This window comes from Rana temporaria, chromosome 13 (assembly GCF_905171775.1).
Source record: "Rana temporaria chromosome 13, aRanTem1.1, whole genome shotgun sequence".
Taxonomy (NCBI): Eukaryota; Metazoa; Chordata; class Amphibia; order Anura; family Ranidae; genus Rana; species Rana temporaria.
This window is the reverse complement of record NC_053501.1, coordinates 65,759,133-65,777,732: the sequence shown is the minus strand read 5'-3', so window position 1 is coordinate 65,777,732 and position 18,600 is coordinate 65,759,133. Positions and strand designations below refer to the sequence as shown.

Here is an 18,600-nt window from a genome sequence, read left to right as displayed (position 1 = left end):
AAAAGAAGATAATTACCTTTGCATTTTTTTTCTTTATTTAATAATCCATTGTTATCAATATAACAGGTGCCATCACACACAAGTTTGCAGTGTCGTATATTTCTTTCTATTCCAGTGGAGTCATATGGGTTAGGTCTTTGACAGTACATAGAAGTTCTGAAATGTGGCATTGGATATATACATCATACAGAATGTTATCTAGTACCACAAACACAGGTTTCTTAATGATTTTTATTGGCATAGACAGTTGAGAATTCTCCTTTTTGTCCACTCTCTACACACTGGACTTAAAAAAAAAAAAAAAAAAAAAAAAAAAAGGACTTCTAGCCAACTGTGTCAAAGTTATCCCTGTCTGACGAGTCCCGACTCTACTTTGCAACATGCCAACTACTTATTTGCACTTTAGGATAGAGAGAAGGAGGGATATTTTGCGGTGCATTGGGTAAAGCAGTAATGATGAGAAAGAACGTGTCTTAAAAAAATTACAAAATAGTTTTATTAAATACAAAATGTGTATAAAAACATGATCCAATTAAAGTTATAATTCATAGTGGTCAATAATACACATGATTGCCGTTTTAAAGCATACAGAGATCGCATATTCCCTACATGTTTCGCGATTTTTGCTTCTTCAGGGGAAAGAAAAACCCGTTCAAAATTGTTTATAACTAAGTAAAGAAAAATAATCAAATTGGCCATATACACAAACTGAAAAGCAATACATAAACATATGGGTTACATACACATGTGGCCAGGGGTCGGGCGCTTAGTGAATCCCATGGACATGAATGGATGTTCAGACCCTTGGTTGGATCAAAGCAATGTTCCGGAGGCGGTCACAAATAGAAACTAAAACTCAACATTTCTATTTGGGAATGGGTGATTCTACTAGTGCTTGGATAAATTAAAAATATACTTATTTGCACATAACTTGCCTAAATGGACATCAGTGCCAACAGGAGGTAAACTGAATACAAATTCAGGTCTGGTCACTGACCTGCACCTATACAGTATAGCTTGAAAATGTTTGTGTCTAGATCCAAATAGCTTACATATATAACATTTGAGGTGTTAGAGGGGTATGATAACATGTCAACATTCGCTAGAACTATGCAGGGGGGGGGGGCGGGGGAATAGTGATGTGCAGAGGGTTTTATACTTGATCTCTGGAAAATTTACCCCCCCCCCTTCTTGACAGGCCATTTTTTTGCGCTACAGCACTGCGTTCCTTTAACTGACACTACCCAAAAAAAAAAATGTTTTTTCTTAACCACATATAGAGCCTTCTTTTGGTAGTATTTGATCACCTCTGCGGTTTTTCCCTTTTGTGCTATAAACAACAAAAGACCAAACATTTAAAAAAAAAAACACCAGTATTTTTTACTTTCTGCTATAATATATAGCCAATAAAATAATAAAAAAAATCCAATTTCTTCAAGTTAGGTTAATATGTGTTCTGCTACATATTTTTTGCAAACAAAATCACAATAAGCGTATATTGATTGGTTTGCGCAAAAGTTATAGTGTCTACAAACTATGGGATATTTTTTATTATTTATTTTACTAATGTCTGTGATCAGCGACTTATAGTGGGACGGCAATATTGCGGCAGACATTCTGATCATACAGTGATCAGTGCTAAAAATATTCACTGTCACTGCACTAATGACATCAGGGGTTAACATCAGGGGCAATCAAAGGGTTAACTGTACTTTGTGAGGTTACTGCTTTGCAGAAACACAAAATACACCCCCCCTTCAGAACAGCAATCTGCCTTGTTTACATAGGCAGTTCTGTCTCTCTGCTCGACGATCGTCAGGTGGCGGCAGAGATCGAGTACCCCGTTCCCGCTGATTTTGCGCCCTCTGTAATTACTCAGCAGCACACATTCGCACCCACTACCCGGTAGTGTGGGATCACGTGATCCAGCGCACAGCTGCTGCCCTGTAGCAGTAAAACTGCTATAGGGTGATCAGCAACAGGTTAAGAATCTCCAGCGTTGGCTTTTGTTCTCCTCTCTTATCACCTCAGATATTAGATATTTGATCAAAGATTTACCCCTTACCAGGGCTGATAATGCTCTCTTTACATGAACACTGGACACTCTTCTGTCTAGTCTAGTACATGGGTTCTCAACCTCCAGCTGTTGCGGAACTACAAGTCCCATGAGGCATTGCAAGCCACTGACCGTTACAAGCATGGCTGCCAAAAGCAGAGGCATGATTTTACTTGTAGTTCCACAGGAGCTGGAGGGCCACAGGTTGAGCACCCATGGTCTAGTGCTTTTGTGTATACATTTTAAGGACTATACCCTCCCAGTAGGCGCTAGTTAGTGTTAGTCTAATTTTTGTCAAAGAACCAATCTTTGTACAGATTTGACATCCCCCCCCTTTTTTTTTTCTGCCATGTACCGTGTTTCCCCGAAAATAAGCCCGGGTCTTATATTAATTTTGGCAGCCAAAAACACACTAGGGCTTATTTTCGGGGTAGGTCTTATGCCATGTGCTGTCTTCTCTCTTCCATGCCTGTCAGAAATCCCCTGTGGAACTTTGTAAAGTGCTTGTAAAATCCTAGAATCCACTCAAACAGGACCACATACAGTATTTCAAAATGTGTATGTCTCTGTAATTCATTAGTGCCACATACCTTCTTATAGTGCTGGGCACATCTGTAACCCACTGGAGCTCTCTTCCCCTCTTCGAGCACTGCAGAGGGAGGGGGGCCTGACATCCCCCCACTGACAGCTTGCAGAAGAACAAAGTGACATCAGCTGAGCGCCGCTCGGTGCTTCCATGGCCAGCCGAAGCCCTCATGCCTGCTCCAAGCACTGCAGAGGGAGGGGGGCCCAACATCCCCCGCTGACAGCTTGCAGCAGAGCAGAGTGACATCAGCTGAGCGCTGCTCGGCGCTTCTGTGCCCCGTCGGAAGCCTCTTTCCAGCTCCGAGAGCTGCAGAGGGAGGGGGGCTTGAGATCCCCCACTGACAGCTGAGAGGAGAGGAGAAGAGGAGAGCAGCGTGAGATCAGCTGAGAGCAGCGATATGCCAAAGGTATTTGGTACAACTAGATCGCATAAACACACACAGTCTACACTTAATAACACTGTAATAGAGTGTACTCTAGTATTTCAACAGCACTTTAAACTAGGGCTTATTTTCGGGGTAGGGCTTATATTGCAGCCCTTCCCGAAAATCACACTAGGTCTTATGTTCAGGGTAGGTCTTATTTTCGGGGAAACACGGTATATAAAACAGTAGGGTAAACTATGCTATTTGTACTTTCCCTCATATGATTCCAAGAATGAACAGCATCCATTAATTTTACTATTTTTAATTGTCCAGGTGGAGTTTCTTGGAGAGGAGGGTACTGGGCTGGGACCCACCCTCGAATTTTATGCCCTGGTGGCAGCAGAATTCCAGAAGACAGACTTGGGAATTTGGTTATGTGATGACGACTTCCCAGATGATGAGTCTCGCCAGGTAACAACATGCTGAGATAAAATACACAGATGTCTTTTTAAACTCTTTACAACTGCCTGTAAAATATGTACGGTGGCAAAAGGGTGGGCTTTAACACCCACATGCCGCACAAATACATGGTTGGGTGGCTGTTTGTGCTGATAACGTGCTCACTACATGCTCTCAGCAAAAAGACTGGGCTGTCATAGACAAGTCTCGGTGCGGGCAACAGATCTGTAGCTTATGGGACTGTCTTCCAATCATGGGACCACTGTGTAGTCTGAATTATTTAAATGAAAGCTGGGGTGGAAAAGGGTTATGGAACAATTGGGATACGTTTTTTTTTTTATGTGGATTGGTGGGTAGAGGTGCATCAACTGTAGTCAATCTTTGTGTTTTTGTCTTTGGCAGGTTGACTTAGGTGGTGGTTTGAAGCCTCCTGGGTATTATGTGCAACGATCATGTGGACTTTTCCCAGCTCCTTATCCTCAGGATAGTGAGGAACTAGATCGAGTGACCAGGCTTTGCCATTTTCTGGGTATATTTTTGGCGAAATGCATACAGGACAATCGATTAGTAGACTTGCCCATTTCTAAGCCTTTTTTCAGGCTTATGTGCATGGGTGACATTAAAAGCAACATGAGTAAACTTTTGTATGCCTCTCGGGGGGAAGAAAGTGAACACTGTACTGAAAGCCAATCAGAAGCCTCCACAGAGGATGGACATGATTCTCTTTCTGTTGGGAGCTTTGAAGAGGATTCTAAGTCTGAGTTTATTCTGGACCCACCAAAGCCAAAGCCACCAGCATGGTTCCAGGGTATTCTGACATGGGAGGACTTTGAACTTATAAACCTGCACCGCGCCCGGTTCCTCCGTGATATTCGAGAGCTGGCAGTGAAAAGGAGATATCTTCTGAGCAACCGGAACTTGTCTGAGGATGAGAAAAACACACAACTCCAGGAGCTGATGCTAAAGAATCCATCAGGATCTGGTCCACCTGTCAGCATTGAGGATCTAGGGTGAGTTGAGTCCAGAGAAATGTTATCTAGTTTATGCATTAATATTGACCCTATGAATGTAATTCTGATGTTTACAAGCATTTTGTCTGTATATCTCTTCTGTACTCTTCAAATGTTTTAAAAAGCCAATTGGACTAAAAGTGACATTTTGTTATGGGTGTAAACTAGGCTAGAGTTCTAATTCTCTTATCTTTGGGATACCAGCAGTGACTTTACCCAACCTCTGGATCTGTGGTCCATCAAAGTTCAGCTGTTCCCCTGCTCCATTTATTAGCATTAAATTAAAGCTGAAGTTTAAGTATAACTTTTTGTATAGTTACATTGGCTCAGTTTGGACCAATATAAGTGTACATACTTCATACCTGACCAATCCCTGTGTAAACTGCAAATCACTGTAGTATTTGCTGCTGCTACAGACATAAGTCTTCTGGGTACAATGCTCTGCGGCTTCCCTTCTTCATAGCAACCACAGGGGGCTGCTCGCTCGACACTGAATAACATGGGGTTCTCTGATGGATGTTGTAGAGAGACGGTCCCCAAGCGGTATAAGAAATTGTTAGATAGTTTAAGCATATATAATTTCTTGTCTTGAGTAGACTGACCTCTAAAAAGGCCTGACGCACACTGAGATTTTTTTTTTTAAATTCAACCTAGTGGGCTGAACGGGGGGGGGAGTTTGTGATGAGTTTGCTGTACTAACTATGCAATGTTAGTACACCGATCTCCCCGCTGAGCTATTGTATTCTGACTGGGGGACTGTCCCTCTGCTAGAACACACCAGTCAGAGCTCCCAGCCATTGGCTGCGAGTGGTGATCAGCTGCTGTTTTTGTTAGCATGCCTGTTTAACAAAAGCGGGTCAGGCTACTGTACACACGGTTTCTGTTGAATCGGGAGATATTCAGTCCATATGTACCAGGCAAAACATATTTTTCTATTTCGTACATCACAGGACACAGAGCTGGATGGTAATAACTAAATGGGTTATAGGCAACCTTCAGGTGATGGACACTGGCACAGCCAAGACAGGAAGTCCAGTCCCCTATATAACCCCTCCCATACAGGGAGGGAGTACCTTAGTTTTTTCGACAGTGTCTAAGGTGTTGGTCATGGTTAAAGAAGTGCTTTGAAGAGCTTCGCTGGAGGATCCTCTAGGATCAAGCGTACTATACAACCGGATCCATCTAAAGTGCCATTGAGGCCAAAGTGAATGGTACCCGGGCCTCGGATAAGAGCAAGGTTTTTGCCTGTAATGCTTATCTTGAAAGAGCTGGACCCGGGAAACCAGTACTTTGGTTATGTACCAGATGCCAAAGTTTTCTGTCCGAGTGCGATACAGGTCCAGGGGAGTGGAAACCTTATTTTTAGGAACCCGGTCCTTGACATAGCCCGCCGTGATGGGCTGAAGCTTGGGTCTGACTGTTTTTTCTCAGGCAGGGAGGGATAAGGTAAGTGAAGACTCCTAAGGAGCTTTTAAGTTCACTTATGGAGTTCTTCTTTAAGTAAATGTGTCATGCCTATTTCTCACAACTGGAAGGTGTGTTCCTTCCATCCCGTGTGCCGCCGAGTGCCGTGCAGCGCTTGTGGCAAACAGCAGATTTGAATGCCGGAGGGGGTTCCGGCGAGGAGGAGTTTGCCTCGTGGAGGTAGGAGCTGACTGAGGGACACAGCAGCGGTGGTGGCATGTGAGTGATCGATACAGGCACTCCCTAGTGACACATTTATTTTGCATCAGGCTGAACAGTGGATAGCGGCATTTCTTGCTGGACTATACGTCAGCAGTTGATGCATTTTTTATAGTACCTCTGCTTTTGTGCTTGGGACTATGTCTTCCAGGAATTCAGGGACTAAGACTCCTAAAGCGGCGACAAATTCCTCTAACAAGGCTCCTAAGGCATCACCATCAGGCTCTGAGGTTTCTGGTCATGCATCCGCTGTGCCAGCCTCTCTGTAGGTACCAGATGTGGCTGACCAGGGTGAGTCATTGGGACTGTCAGGTTCTGCAGCAACCCCCAACCTCCAGATCCCTGCCTATATTACTGAGGAAGTACTTTCGACCCCTGCCTATATTACTGAGGAAGTACTTTCTTCAGCGCTCATAGGTTTGGAGGAGTGTTTAGCATCTCTAATCACATTTTCGTTCCAGGGTGGAACGAAGCAGGCTAGGTTCCCCTCCCCCGCCCCGGGGAAGTGGAGTGTGCCGGCAGTTGACGCTGCTATCTCTTGTGTTAATAAAAGTCTAACTTGTCCAGTAGACCATGTTCAGATGTTTAGGGATCCAACGGATAAAAGACTGGAATCTTTATTGAAAAACTCTTTTTACATGGCAGGTGCTATGGCTCAGCCTGCTGTAGCAGCAATTGGCATTTGTCAATCCCTAAAGGATCAGGTGAAACAGGTTCTCAGGGTGGTTCCTGCTCAGCAAGATCGAGACTTGGCCGATCTACCAAAGGCTTTATGCTTTGCTGTTGACGCTATTAAGGATTCTATTCATCAGACCTCTGAGGTCGGACGCTCCCGTTGGTGCATTTGCGTAGAATCCTGTGGTTGAAAAATTGGTCAGCCAAAGCTCCATGCAAGAAGCTTTTGGCTGGTTTTCCATTTCATGGGGAAAGGTTGTCCGGGGATGATTTGGACAAATACATTCAAAAGATTAGTACTCCTTTACCTGTTAAAAGGAGGAGCAGGTGTCCTTCTTTTAGACAGGCTTCCTCTCCATTGCCAGGGACATCAGTCTCTAGGCAGTTACAACTGCCTCCGCCGTCAGGGGGAAAAGCTCAAGGTCAAACACAGGGACACAAGAGGCCCTGGGGGCGGAAGCCTATTGAGCAGCGTCCCAAGGCTTCCTTAAGGAGCGCCCCTGCTGGATCGGGTGGGGGGGAAGGCTTCTGCAGTTCTGAGGAACTTGGCAAAAGGAGATCCAGGACAGATGGTCATCTCTACCAGATCTCTAGGTTACAAAACTAGAGTTGCAAGAGTTTCCTCCACCTCATTTGCTGAGATCAAGCGTTCCCAAAGATACAGTAAAGAGAAGGTCTCTGTTTTTGGCTCTAGACCGGTTGCTGTCTCAAGGGGTGATCGTTAAGATTCCCACAGAAGAGCACGGTTTGGTATTTTATTCAAATCTCTTCACGGTGCCAAAACCTAAAATAGAGATCTCAGTCCCATTCTAGATCTCAAAGGTCTGAATCAATTCCTAAATGTTGACTCTTTTCGCATGGAATCAATCTGGTCGGTAGTCTCCACCCTTCGGAGAGGATAACTGCTAGCATCAATAGACATCAAGGATGCATATCTGCATGTACCCATTTTCTCCGCTCACCAAAAATCCTGAGATTCAAAATGTAACAACATAATTATCGGTTTGTAGCCTTGCCCTTCGGTCTGGCTACTGCACCCCGGGTATTTGCAAAGGTTCTGGCCCCTCTCCTGGCCAGGCTAAGGGCTCAGGGCATAACGGTTATGGCTTACCTGGACGATCTACTGTTGGTGGATCTTGATTTGCCAATGTATCTAACCCCAGGAGAGCCTCAGTTGGTTGATGTCCAGAAATCTGCAGAAGGGGAAAATCTTTCGTTCCTGTGGCCTGGAAGGTGGTAACAGATGCCAGCCTTTCAGGTTGGGGAGCAGTCCTGGGGAAGATGACTGTCCAGGGCAGGTGGTTCGAGAAGACTTTTCCCATCAACATTCTGGAAATTCGGGCGGCACACCTGGCTCTGAAGGCATGGTCGCTCAGATTACAAAATTGTCTTGTCAGGATCCAATCCGACATTGCCACTGCAGTGGCCTGTATCAATCACCAAGCGGGCACCAGGAGTCACACAGCCCAGAGGGAGGTGAACCATATCCTGGCTTGGGCAGAGAGGCATGTTCCTTCCATATCTGCAGTTTTCATATCGGGAATAGAGACTTGGCAGGCGGACTTCTTAAGTCGCCAGCAGTTGTCTCCAGGGGGAATGGTCTCTTCCCCCCGACATCTTCTTCGCCATGTCGGAGATGGGGGACCCCGGACATAGATCTGTTGGCATCCAGTTTTAACAAGATGGTGGACAACTTTGTGTCAAGGACAAAGGATCCACTCGCTTACGGGATGGATGCTTTTGGTAACCCATTGGGATCAGTTCTAACTGATTTATGCGTTCCCCCAATTCAGCTGCTATTGCAGCTTTTTCGCCAGGATCAAGGTGGAAGGAAGGCCAGTGGTTCTTGTAGCTCCAAATGCAAAAAAAGGAAAAAACTGCGCTAATCTAGAAATATAAAGTGAGCAGCTACACAAGCAATGTGACAAAAATTGGATAGAAATAGTGAAGAAACATGTAGCGCTAGTGAAAAAAACACTTAAGGAAGTGCATAAAGAACCATGGATAAATGCAATTAAACCACAGTAATCTGTAAATAAGTGTCCATTAAATAATGGAAACACAGAAAAAAAGTCCATCAGTAGAAAGCATATGACCACATCATCGTCATGGAGGGGACATTCTGCCCCAGTTGAAGTCCATTTGGACGAAACGCGTCGTGCTTGCCTTACCTGCTCCCCATATTGCTTTACCTGCTCCCCATATTGCTTTTACTACTTTTATGCTACAGTGATCACTTTTATGTTATTTGGTTTTACTACAATAAAACCGTATCCTCTTTTATCTGCACCATCCGGAGAATTGTTTTTTTCTTTTCTCCTGCATGACCTGTTTGGATACAAAGTTTTTTCATACTCCATGATTGTGCCTACTCTCCTTTAAGTGGATACCACTTTTTGCACCACCGATTGTCGCTTTGGAACAAGCCGATCTTCTTTTTCTGCTGAGGATCTGAGTCTGAGCGAATTTACCCACGGTGAGGTTCCAGTCCAGGACTACAGCCATTCATCTGGATATCCTGTGTGGAAGTCTACCATTGGGCCCTCGTCCAGCTGAGCAGATTCGAGTGGAGTCCTTCCATGCGTTTATGATCTGTTGTCGCTGACAAGCAGATCCACGCTATCCGGTAAGAGTATTCCATCTACTCTTGTAGCTCCAGCCTGGCCCAGAAAGTCCTTGTACGCGGAGATCGTAAGGATGGCTGTGGGGGACCCATGGACCCTTCCACTACGTTCAGACCTGCTCTCACAGGGACCAATATTCCACCCTTCCTTACAAACGCTAAATTTAACTGTTTGGCTATTGAAAAGGGGGCTTTCAGGTTCAGTACTGTCTACCCTGATTAATGCTAGGAAGCTGGCCTCCAGAGTTATATATTATAGAGTCTGGAAGGAATATGTGGCTTGGTGCGAATCCAAGTGTTGGCATCCTCGGAAGTATGTCATAAGTAGGATTCTTGCCTTTTTACAGTTGAGCGTAGAAATGAAGCTGGCCTCGAGTACCATCAAGTAGAGGTCGACCGATATGGGTTTTTCTATGGCCGATGCCGATATTTAGAAATCAGGGCAGCCGATATATAATATTTTCGGCCTATTTTTTTATTTTTTGCTAGGCGTGGGTGGTGTTGCATTGTGGAGAGGGATGGGTGGTGCTGCGTTGTGGAGAGAGATGGGTGGTGCTGCGTTGTGGAGAGAGATGGGTGGTGCTGCGTTGTGGAGAGAGATGGGTGGTGCTGCGTTGTGGAGAGAGATGGGTGGTGCTGCGTTGTGGAGAGAGATGGGTGGTGCTGCGTTGTGGAGAGAGATGGGTGGTGCTGCGTTGTGGAGAGAGATGGGTGGTGCTGCGTTGTGGAGAGGGATGGGTGGTGATAGGCGTGGGTGGTGCTGCGTTGTGGTATTGAAGATGATTGATTTGCAATGCATTGTGAAAATTAATGAGGATGAGAGTTACATTGTGAAGAGGATCTCCACAATGTAACTCTGATATACACCCATCATCCTCATCCATTTTCTCAATGCCAGCCTCAGCCAGGTTTCACTTTAAAAAGACATTAACCACTTAAGGATCGCCTCCTGCACATTTACGTCGGCAGAATGGCATGGCTGGGCACATGCACGTATAGGTACGTCCTGTGCTAGTACCCGGTGGCGCGCGCCCGCGACCCGGTCCGAAGCTCCGGGACACGATCGCCGCTGGAGTCCCGCGATCGGTCCCCGGAGCTGAAGAACGGGGAGAGCTGTGTGGAAACACAGCTTCCCCGTTCTTCACTGTGGCGGCGTCATCGATCTTGTGATCCATTTTATAGGGATACACAATCGATTAAATCACACCTACAGCCACACCCCCCTACAGTTGTAAACACACATGAGGTCACACATTACCCCATCAGCGCCCCCTGTGGTCAACTCCCAAACTGCAATTGTCATTTTCACAGTAAACAATGCATTTTAAATGCATTTTTTTGCTGTGAAAATGACAATGGTCCCAAAAATGTGTCAAAACTATCCCCTATTTTGTAAACGCTATAAATTTTGCGCAAACCAATCGATAAACGCTTATTGAGATTTTTTTTTTTTATACCAAAAATAGGTAGAAAAATACAAATCGGCCTAAACTGAGGAAAACAAATGTTTTTTTATATATTTTTGGGGGATATTTATTATAGCAAAAAGTAAAAAATATTGCATTTTTTTTTTCAAAATTGTCGCTCTTTTTTTGTTTATAGCGCAAAAAATTAAAACCGCAGAGGTGATCAACTACCACCAAAAGAAAGCTCTATTTGTGGGAAAAAAAGGACGGCAATTTTGTCTGGGAGCCACGTCGCACAACCGCGCAATTGTCTGTTAAAGCGACACAGTGCTGAATCGCAAAACCTGGCCGGGTCCTTTAGCTGCATTTTGGTCCGGGTCTTAAGTTATTAAATAAAGTCTGCAGGGGGGCACAGTACAGTAGCACACAATTTTGGCAACTTACCCTCAATACATGCTGGTATCTATCTGCATGCACCTGATAGGATAGGTGCATGCTGATGAGATGACCAGCCAATCATTGAACAAGAGTGTAATACAAGCAGCCAGCAGGCTCCGCCTCAGCAGGAAAGGAGGACAGAGATAGTGCTGGCCACAATCTCCTGCTGGGGGGAGTTACCAAGTCAGGCAGCAGATGCTTGTAATGGGCCAATGATTGTTTCTCTCTCTCCAATACAGCACGCCGAGGTAGGGGGCGGGGCGGTACGATGCAATGCCAGTGAAATCTCTCCTTCCCTTCTATAGTGGCCGTGCGGGAGGAGGATTCAGGAATACATGCTGCGGGAGCACTGGTCAATACTGCAGGGAAGGCGGCCATGCGGGCCGTTTATTGTTATAGCCGCGAATCGGACGATTTTTTCACAATAATGCAGATTTCATAAAAACGGACAAATATCGTCCGGCCGATATATCGGTCGACCTCTACCATCAAGGATAAGGTCTCGCTTGTCTGTATTGTTTCAAAGACCGCTGGCTACGCATTCTTTGGTCTGTGCTTGCATACAAGGGGTAATGCGGATCAACCCGTCAGTTAAGACACCCTTGTGTCCATGGGACTTGAATTTGGTTCTGTCGGCATTGCAGTTGCAGCCCTTTGAGCCTTTACGCCATATTCCCTCAGTCCTTTTAACAAGGAAATCATTTTTTCTGGTGGCTATATCCTCTGCTAGAAGGGTATCAGAGTTGGCTGCTCTTTCTTGTAAAAAGCCATATTTGATTATTCATAAGGAAATGGTAGTGTTATGTCCTCATCCAACCTTTCTACCTAAAGTGGTGTCAGGTTTTCATTTGAACCAAGATGTGGTTTTCTTCCGCAGAATGAGGTTCTGGAAAAAATGAAGGGAGAAGTCATTACATTCCTTGGATGCAGTGAGAGCAGTTAAAATCTATCTAAAGGCGACTGCTCAGATTAGAAAAACTGATATGTTGTTTGTACTGCCAGAAGGCCCCAGGGAGGGGCAGGCAGCGTTGAAATCTACTATTTCCAAGTGGATTCTAAAAAGTTATTTTTCAGGCTTATGGTTTGAAAGGGAGAGTTCCACCTTTTCAATTTAGAGCGCATTCTACCAGAGCAGTTAGTGCTTCATGGGCGGTGCATTGTCAAGCCTTTGACTCAGATCTGCAAGGTCGCAACTTGGTCTTCGGGACATACATTCACTAGATTTTATTAGGGGGATGTAAAAAGGCATGAGGATATCGGCTTTGAAGGCAGTGGTTTAGGACCTTGCGTCTGATGGCGCCCTGCTTTTTGTGTCTTCCTCCCCTCAAGGGACAAGTCTTTATGGACATACCATATAATTTTTACTATCCATCTCTGTGTCCCGTGATGCAAGATAAAGAAAATAGGATTTTTTTAACAGCTTACATGTAAAATCCTTTTCTTGGAGTACATCACAGGACACAGAGCTCCCACGCCTCTTCTTGGGATACTTATTGCTTTGCTACAAAAACTGAAGTACTCTCTGTATGGGAGGCGTTATGTAGGGGAGATATTACTATCCTGCTCTGTGTCCCCGTGATGTACTCTAAGAAAATGATTTTACAGGTAAGCTGTTATAAAAATCTAATTTCTTTTGTCTGTTTTTTAGCATAGGTTAGGGACTTTATTGCTGTTTGCTACTTTCATACTGAGGTTCTTTACAGGCGCTAAAAAGAGCGCCTGCAGAGTGTCTCTCCTGTCACTCTAGTGTGAAAGCCTGAGGGCTTTTTTCTTTGTCCCATTCGGGATTTTATGTGATAGATCAACGCAAAGTGGCGCACATACTTGTCAAGTGGAAGTAAAATGATAAATAGTTTTCAAAGATTTTTACAAATAAATATGTGAAAAGTGTGCTGTGCATTTGTATTCAGCCCCCCTGAGTCAATACTTTGTAGAACCACCTTTTGGCTGCAAGTCTTTTTGTCTCTACCAGCATTGCATCTAGAGATTGACATTTTTGACCATTTTTCTTTGAAAAGCTCTGTCCGATTGGATGGAGAGCGTCTGTAAACAGCAATTTTCAAGTCTTACCACAGATTCTCAATTGGATTCAGGTCTGGCCTTAGAATGGCCCAGTCAGACACATGAATATGCTTTGATCTAAATGATTCCATTGTAGCTCTGGTTATATGTTTAGGGTCGTTGTCCTGCTGAAAGGTGAACCTCCCCACCCCACTTTCAAGTCTTTTGCAGAATCTAAAAGGTTTTCTTCCAAGATTTCCCTGTATTTGGCTCCATCCATCTTCCCATTAACTCTGACCAACTTCCATGTCCCTGCTGAAGAAAAGTATCCCCACAACATGATGCTGCCACCACCATGTTTCACGGTGGGCATGATGTGTTCAGGGTGATGTGCAGCGTTTTTGCTTTTAGGCCAAAAAGGAACATTTTGGTCTCATCTGACCAGAGCACCTTCTTTCACATGTTTGCTGTGTCCCCACATGGCTTCTTGCAAACTGCAAATGGGACTTCTTATGGCTTTCTTTCAACTATGTCTTTCTTCTTGCCACTCTCCCATAAAAGCCAGATTTGTGGAGTGCACGACTAATAGTTGTCCTGTGGACAGATTCTCCCACCTGAGGTGTGGATCTCTGCAGCTCCTCCAGAGTCACCATGGGCCTCTTGACTGCTTCTCTGATTAATGCTCTCCTTGCCCAGCCTGTTAGTTTAAGTGAACCGCCATGTCTTGGTAGGTTTGCAGTTGTGCCATACTCTTTCCATTTTCGGATGAAGACAGTGCTCCGTGAGATGTTCAAAGCTTGGGATATTTTTTTTTATAGCCTAACCCTGCTTTAAACTTCTCCAACTTTTATTCCTGACCTGTTTGATGTGCTCCTTGGCCTCCATGATGCTGTTTGTTCATGTTAATGTTTTCGCATAAACCTCTGAGGGCTTCACAGAACAGCTGTATTTATACTGAGATTAAAATAACACACAGGACAGGTGGACTCTATTTACTAACTAGGAGACTTCTGAAGGCAGTTGGTTCCACTAGATATTGGTTCGGGGTATCCGAGTAAATGGGGCTGAATACAAATGAATGCACCCCACACTTTTCACATATTTATTTATTTGTAAAAACCTTTGAGAACCATTTATCATTTTCCTTCTACTTCACAATTATGTGCCACTTTGTGTTGATCTATCACAAAAAATCCCAATAAAATACACGTTTTTGGTTGCAACATGAAAAAATGTAGACAAGTTCAAGGGGTATGAATACTTTTTTAAGGCACTGTACAAAACGATAAAAAAAAAAAAAAAGACTGAGGATATACCGTTACTCTTATTTATATGTTGATTTGTTTTTTCTTTTCAGACTTAATTTCCAGTTCTGCCCTTCCTCTCGTGTTTACGGCTTCAGTGCGGTTGATCTGAAACCAAATGGTGAAGATGAGGTATGCAAACATCTTTACTTTCTTAGATGCAGGGAATTTACACAGAGGTAGCATTTTCTATCTTGTATTTTTAGAATGTAATGATGATTGGTAATATAATAGATATGTGCCATCTTCTGGGTGTTCAAGTTCTTAAATACAATCTTATACAAAATTACAGTGGAGTTTTCCATGGCAACGGGAATCTCTTCAAAAATTTGTAGCATTTTTTTATTTATTTTTTATAAAGTATGTGTTAAAGAAAATAAAGCCTGTCAGTGGCTAATTGTAACTTGATCATGTCATCCACTTTGGACAGTACCACTGCACTTGGTTCCCCAGCTCACATTTTACTTATGACTCTTTGACCCCAACTTACCAGTTATATTCTGACTCTTTGCAGAGGCCTAACCATGCTCCCCCATTCTCTCCTGCAAACTCCTCATCTGATTCGCTTGTGGCCTTGGCTGCAGTGTCTAATTCATAGTCTTTGATGAGCTTGCCGGAGTAGTCTTATCCTACCGCTATTACTCCCAAAATATTGGGAACCATTTTGCTCTTGATGCAGTGCCCATCACAGCAAGCTGCAAAGTATAGTATAGAGTGCCCCTATCGCAAGGTAAAAAACGTCTGCCTTTAGAATCACTCACTTCCCGACAGGACTACAGGTCCCATGAGACATTGCTCCTCACATATTCACATTCATAAGTTCTCAGGCACTTACAGCTCAGTACACCCTCCATACATGTCAGTATGTGTGCTGCACTGTATTTCCTGATATGTAAACAAATAATGCATTCTGTATTGCAGGCCAACTAATCGGTTGGCCGGTTAATCGATTTATGAAAATAGTTGACAACGATTTTCATAATTGATTAGTTGTCGATTCGTTTTGGCTCTACTGTTTTCAGAGTGTGAGAGCAAAAGGTGCTTGAGGGCCTCTGTACAGTGCATTTCTTAATGGCTCAAAGGACCCCAAAAAGGCAGCTTCTAATACCACTGAGGCGCTTGTATCATCCAATTATGTGCATTTGTATGTAGGGTAATTGTTTTTTGAAGATCTGGGCAGGCTAATCCCCCTTCTGTTCAGGGCCTCTAGATGATTGCTTTGCTAAACCTGGGAGTTTTAGATTTCCATAGGAAGGGAGAAATAATGGCATCTAATTGTGTAAAAAAACTTTTGTGTGAGAAAGGATCCTGGTCTCTCTGCATTGCTTCCTTTGTGTGAAATCCCTGGTGTTCCTGCCAGTCCCTCTGCTTTTCTATTAAAATCTGACCACACTGAGCAGGAAAGCACATAATGGTCAGTTCTCTAGCTCTTCTCCAATGATCAGACATGTCCTGACGCCCCCGCTGCACAGCCATTCACTGGAAAGCTCACCGTGCCGCTGCTTCTCCTTTCCCAGCTCTTATGCAGCTGAGAATAGAGGGAATGTGATCAATTATAAAAAAAGTACAATGTTTTTTTATTTTGTCTATGCAAAAATGTTTTGCCTTTCATTTCTATTTTAAAGTGGAGGTTCACCCAAAAACCTTTTTTTTTAACATTAGATTGAGGCTCATTTTGTCAAGGGGAATCGGGTGTTTTTTTTTTTACAATCGAAGCAGTACTTACCGTTTTAGAGATGCATCTTCTCCACCGCTTCCGGGTATGGGCTGCGGGACTGGGCGTTCCTACCTAATTGACAGGCTTCCAATGGTCACATACATCGCGTCACGAATTTCCGAAAGTAGCCGAACGTTTGTGCGCAGGCGCCGTATAGAGCCGCACCGACTTTCGGCTACTCGTGAGGCTGATGTATGCGACCGTCGGAAGCCTGTCAATCAAATAGGAACGCCCAGTCCCGAAGACCATAACCGGAAGCGGTGGAGAAGAACGTTCTCTAAAACGGTAAGTACTGCTCGGATTTTAAAAAAACTACCCGATTCCCCTAGACAAAATGAGCATCCCGCTTTAAACTGGGTTGTTTTACAAGGTGATTGTTTACAATCACTTTAACTCCTTATAAGCCAACACATTTTTAAAAGTGCTGCAATCCCTGTAATTTTTCTTAACCACTTGCCGACCGCGGCACGCATTTATACGTTGACAGAATGGCACTCCTGGGCAGAAGGACATGTATAGACACGTTCCCTAAGTAAGCGGCATTGTGGACACGCGCCCGCCGCAAGCCCGACCGCGGGTCCCAAGGACTTAATCGCCACGGGAATACCCGTGATCATCTCACAGTGAGGAAGAACGAGGAGATGCTGATGTAAACAAGCATCTCCCTGCTCTGCCTAGTGACAGTGACACTAATCACTGCTTCCTGTAATCGGAAGCGGTGATCCGTCTTGTCACACACAGCCCATCCCCCCTACAGTTATAACACATCCCTAGGCACACTTAACCCTTACAGCGCCACCTAGTGGTTAACCCCTTCACTGCCAGTGTCATTTTTACAGTAATCGGTGCATTTTTATAGCACTGATCGCTGTAAAAATGACTGGTCCCAAAAGTGTCCGATGTGTCCGCCATAATGTCGCAGTCACGATTAAAATCGCTGATTGCCCCTGTCACTAGTATAAAAAAAAAATGGCGTAAAACTATCCCCTAATTTGTAGACACTATAACTTTTGCGCAAACCGATCAATAAACGCTTATTGTGATTTTTTTCTTTTTTTTTTTTTTTCCAGAAATATGTAGAAGAATACGTATCGGCCTAAACTGAGGAAAACTATTTTTTATAGATATTTTGGGGATATTTATTATAGTAAAAAATATTGAATTTTTTTCAAAATTGTCGCTCTATTTTTGTTTATAGCGCAAAAAATAAAAACCTGCAGAGGTGATCAAATACCACCAAAAGAAAGCTCTATTTGTGGGGAAAAAAGGACGTCAATTTTGTTTGGGTGCCACGTCGCACGACCGTGCAATTGTTAAAGCGACGCAGTGCAGAATCGCAAAACGTGGCCTGGTTTTTGACCAGCAAAATAGTCCGGGGCTTAAGTGGTTAAAGTAGAACTTGGGGAAAAACTTGTGTTTACATTTTGGATCGAGTAAGGTAGGACCGTAGTCTGTCAGGTTTTTTTCCATTGGGGAGATTACCCTTCACTTTCTGTCCATAGCCAAAACAGGAAGTAAGGGAATTCCGGGTTGTCACCAGAGCTAGTGTCCCCACTGGAAGATTTCTTCTATATTACTGTTCTGGGTGCAACCCAAAATGTGGGATTTTCTTTCACTTTTGGTATAAACAGGACAAATGGAAAGGGTCAGTCTCCCTAATGTGGGGGCACAGACGGCAATAAAAGCCCTACAGGTCTTCTATGCCCTCTCTACTCTATCCAAAGTTTTGCCTTTAGTTATACTTTATAGATGTCCTGTGTCCCCCAAGTACTGTGACTAGAAAAGTTCTATTAGGTTTAAAGTGAACCTGTGTTAATCAGTAATGTTTGCAAAGCTGATTGTTTGGCACATTTTAAGCTAAATGTCTTTTATATCTAGAACATGGTTTTGGGTCCAGATTTGTTGGAAAACACATTATTTACTTTCCTTTTCTTGCAGATGGTGACTATAGACAATGCTGAAGACTATGTAGACTTTATGTTTGATGTTTGCATGCAGAACGGTGTGCAAAAACAGATGGAGGCATTTCGAAGTAAGTGTCACATTGATCCACTTCAGAGACCGCTACACAATAAACGATTTCTTTATAGAAAAGCTTCAACTACATCATAAAGATTTATGCTAGAAATATTCAGGGCATTTCGGGAACTAAATGTAGTCTGTGTAGGCCTTGGTAATGGAACTGATAACAGCACAAAAATGTGCACATGATCATATCCTAGCCTGCCTTCATCTGTGTGTCCTAGACCGATCAGGATCTAAAGTGCGGCACGCGTGT

The 18,600-nt window shown here is 43.8% G+C and overlaps 1 protein-coding gene across 4 annotated transcripts in view; it reads left to right on the top strand.

The window, feature by feature from the left end:
* Positions 1-18,600, top strand: part of HECTD1 (HECT domain E3 ubiquitin protein ligase 1) — a 150,596-nt gene that overhangs the window by 126,390 nt on the left and 5,606 nt on the right. For all 4 annotated transcript variants that reach the window (XM_040332853.1, XM_040332852.1, XM_040332854.1 and 1 more), the window contains 4 exons: positions 3,340-3,477; positions 3,868-4,475; positions 14,659-14,737; positions 18,261-18,354. In XM_040332853.1, the coding sequence (XP_040188787.1) occupies positions 3,340-3,477; positions 3,868-4,475; positions 14,659-14,737; positions 18,261-18,354 (919 nt within the window). The remainder of the gene's footprint in view (positions 1-3,339; positions 3,478-3,867; positions 4,476-14,658; positions 14,738-18,260; positions 18,355-18,600) is intronic.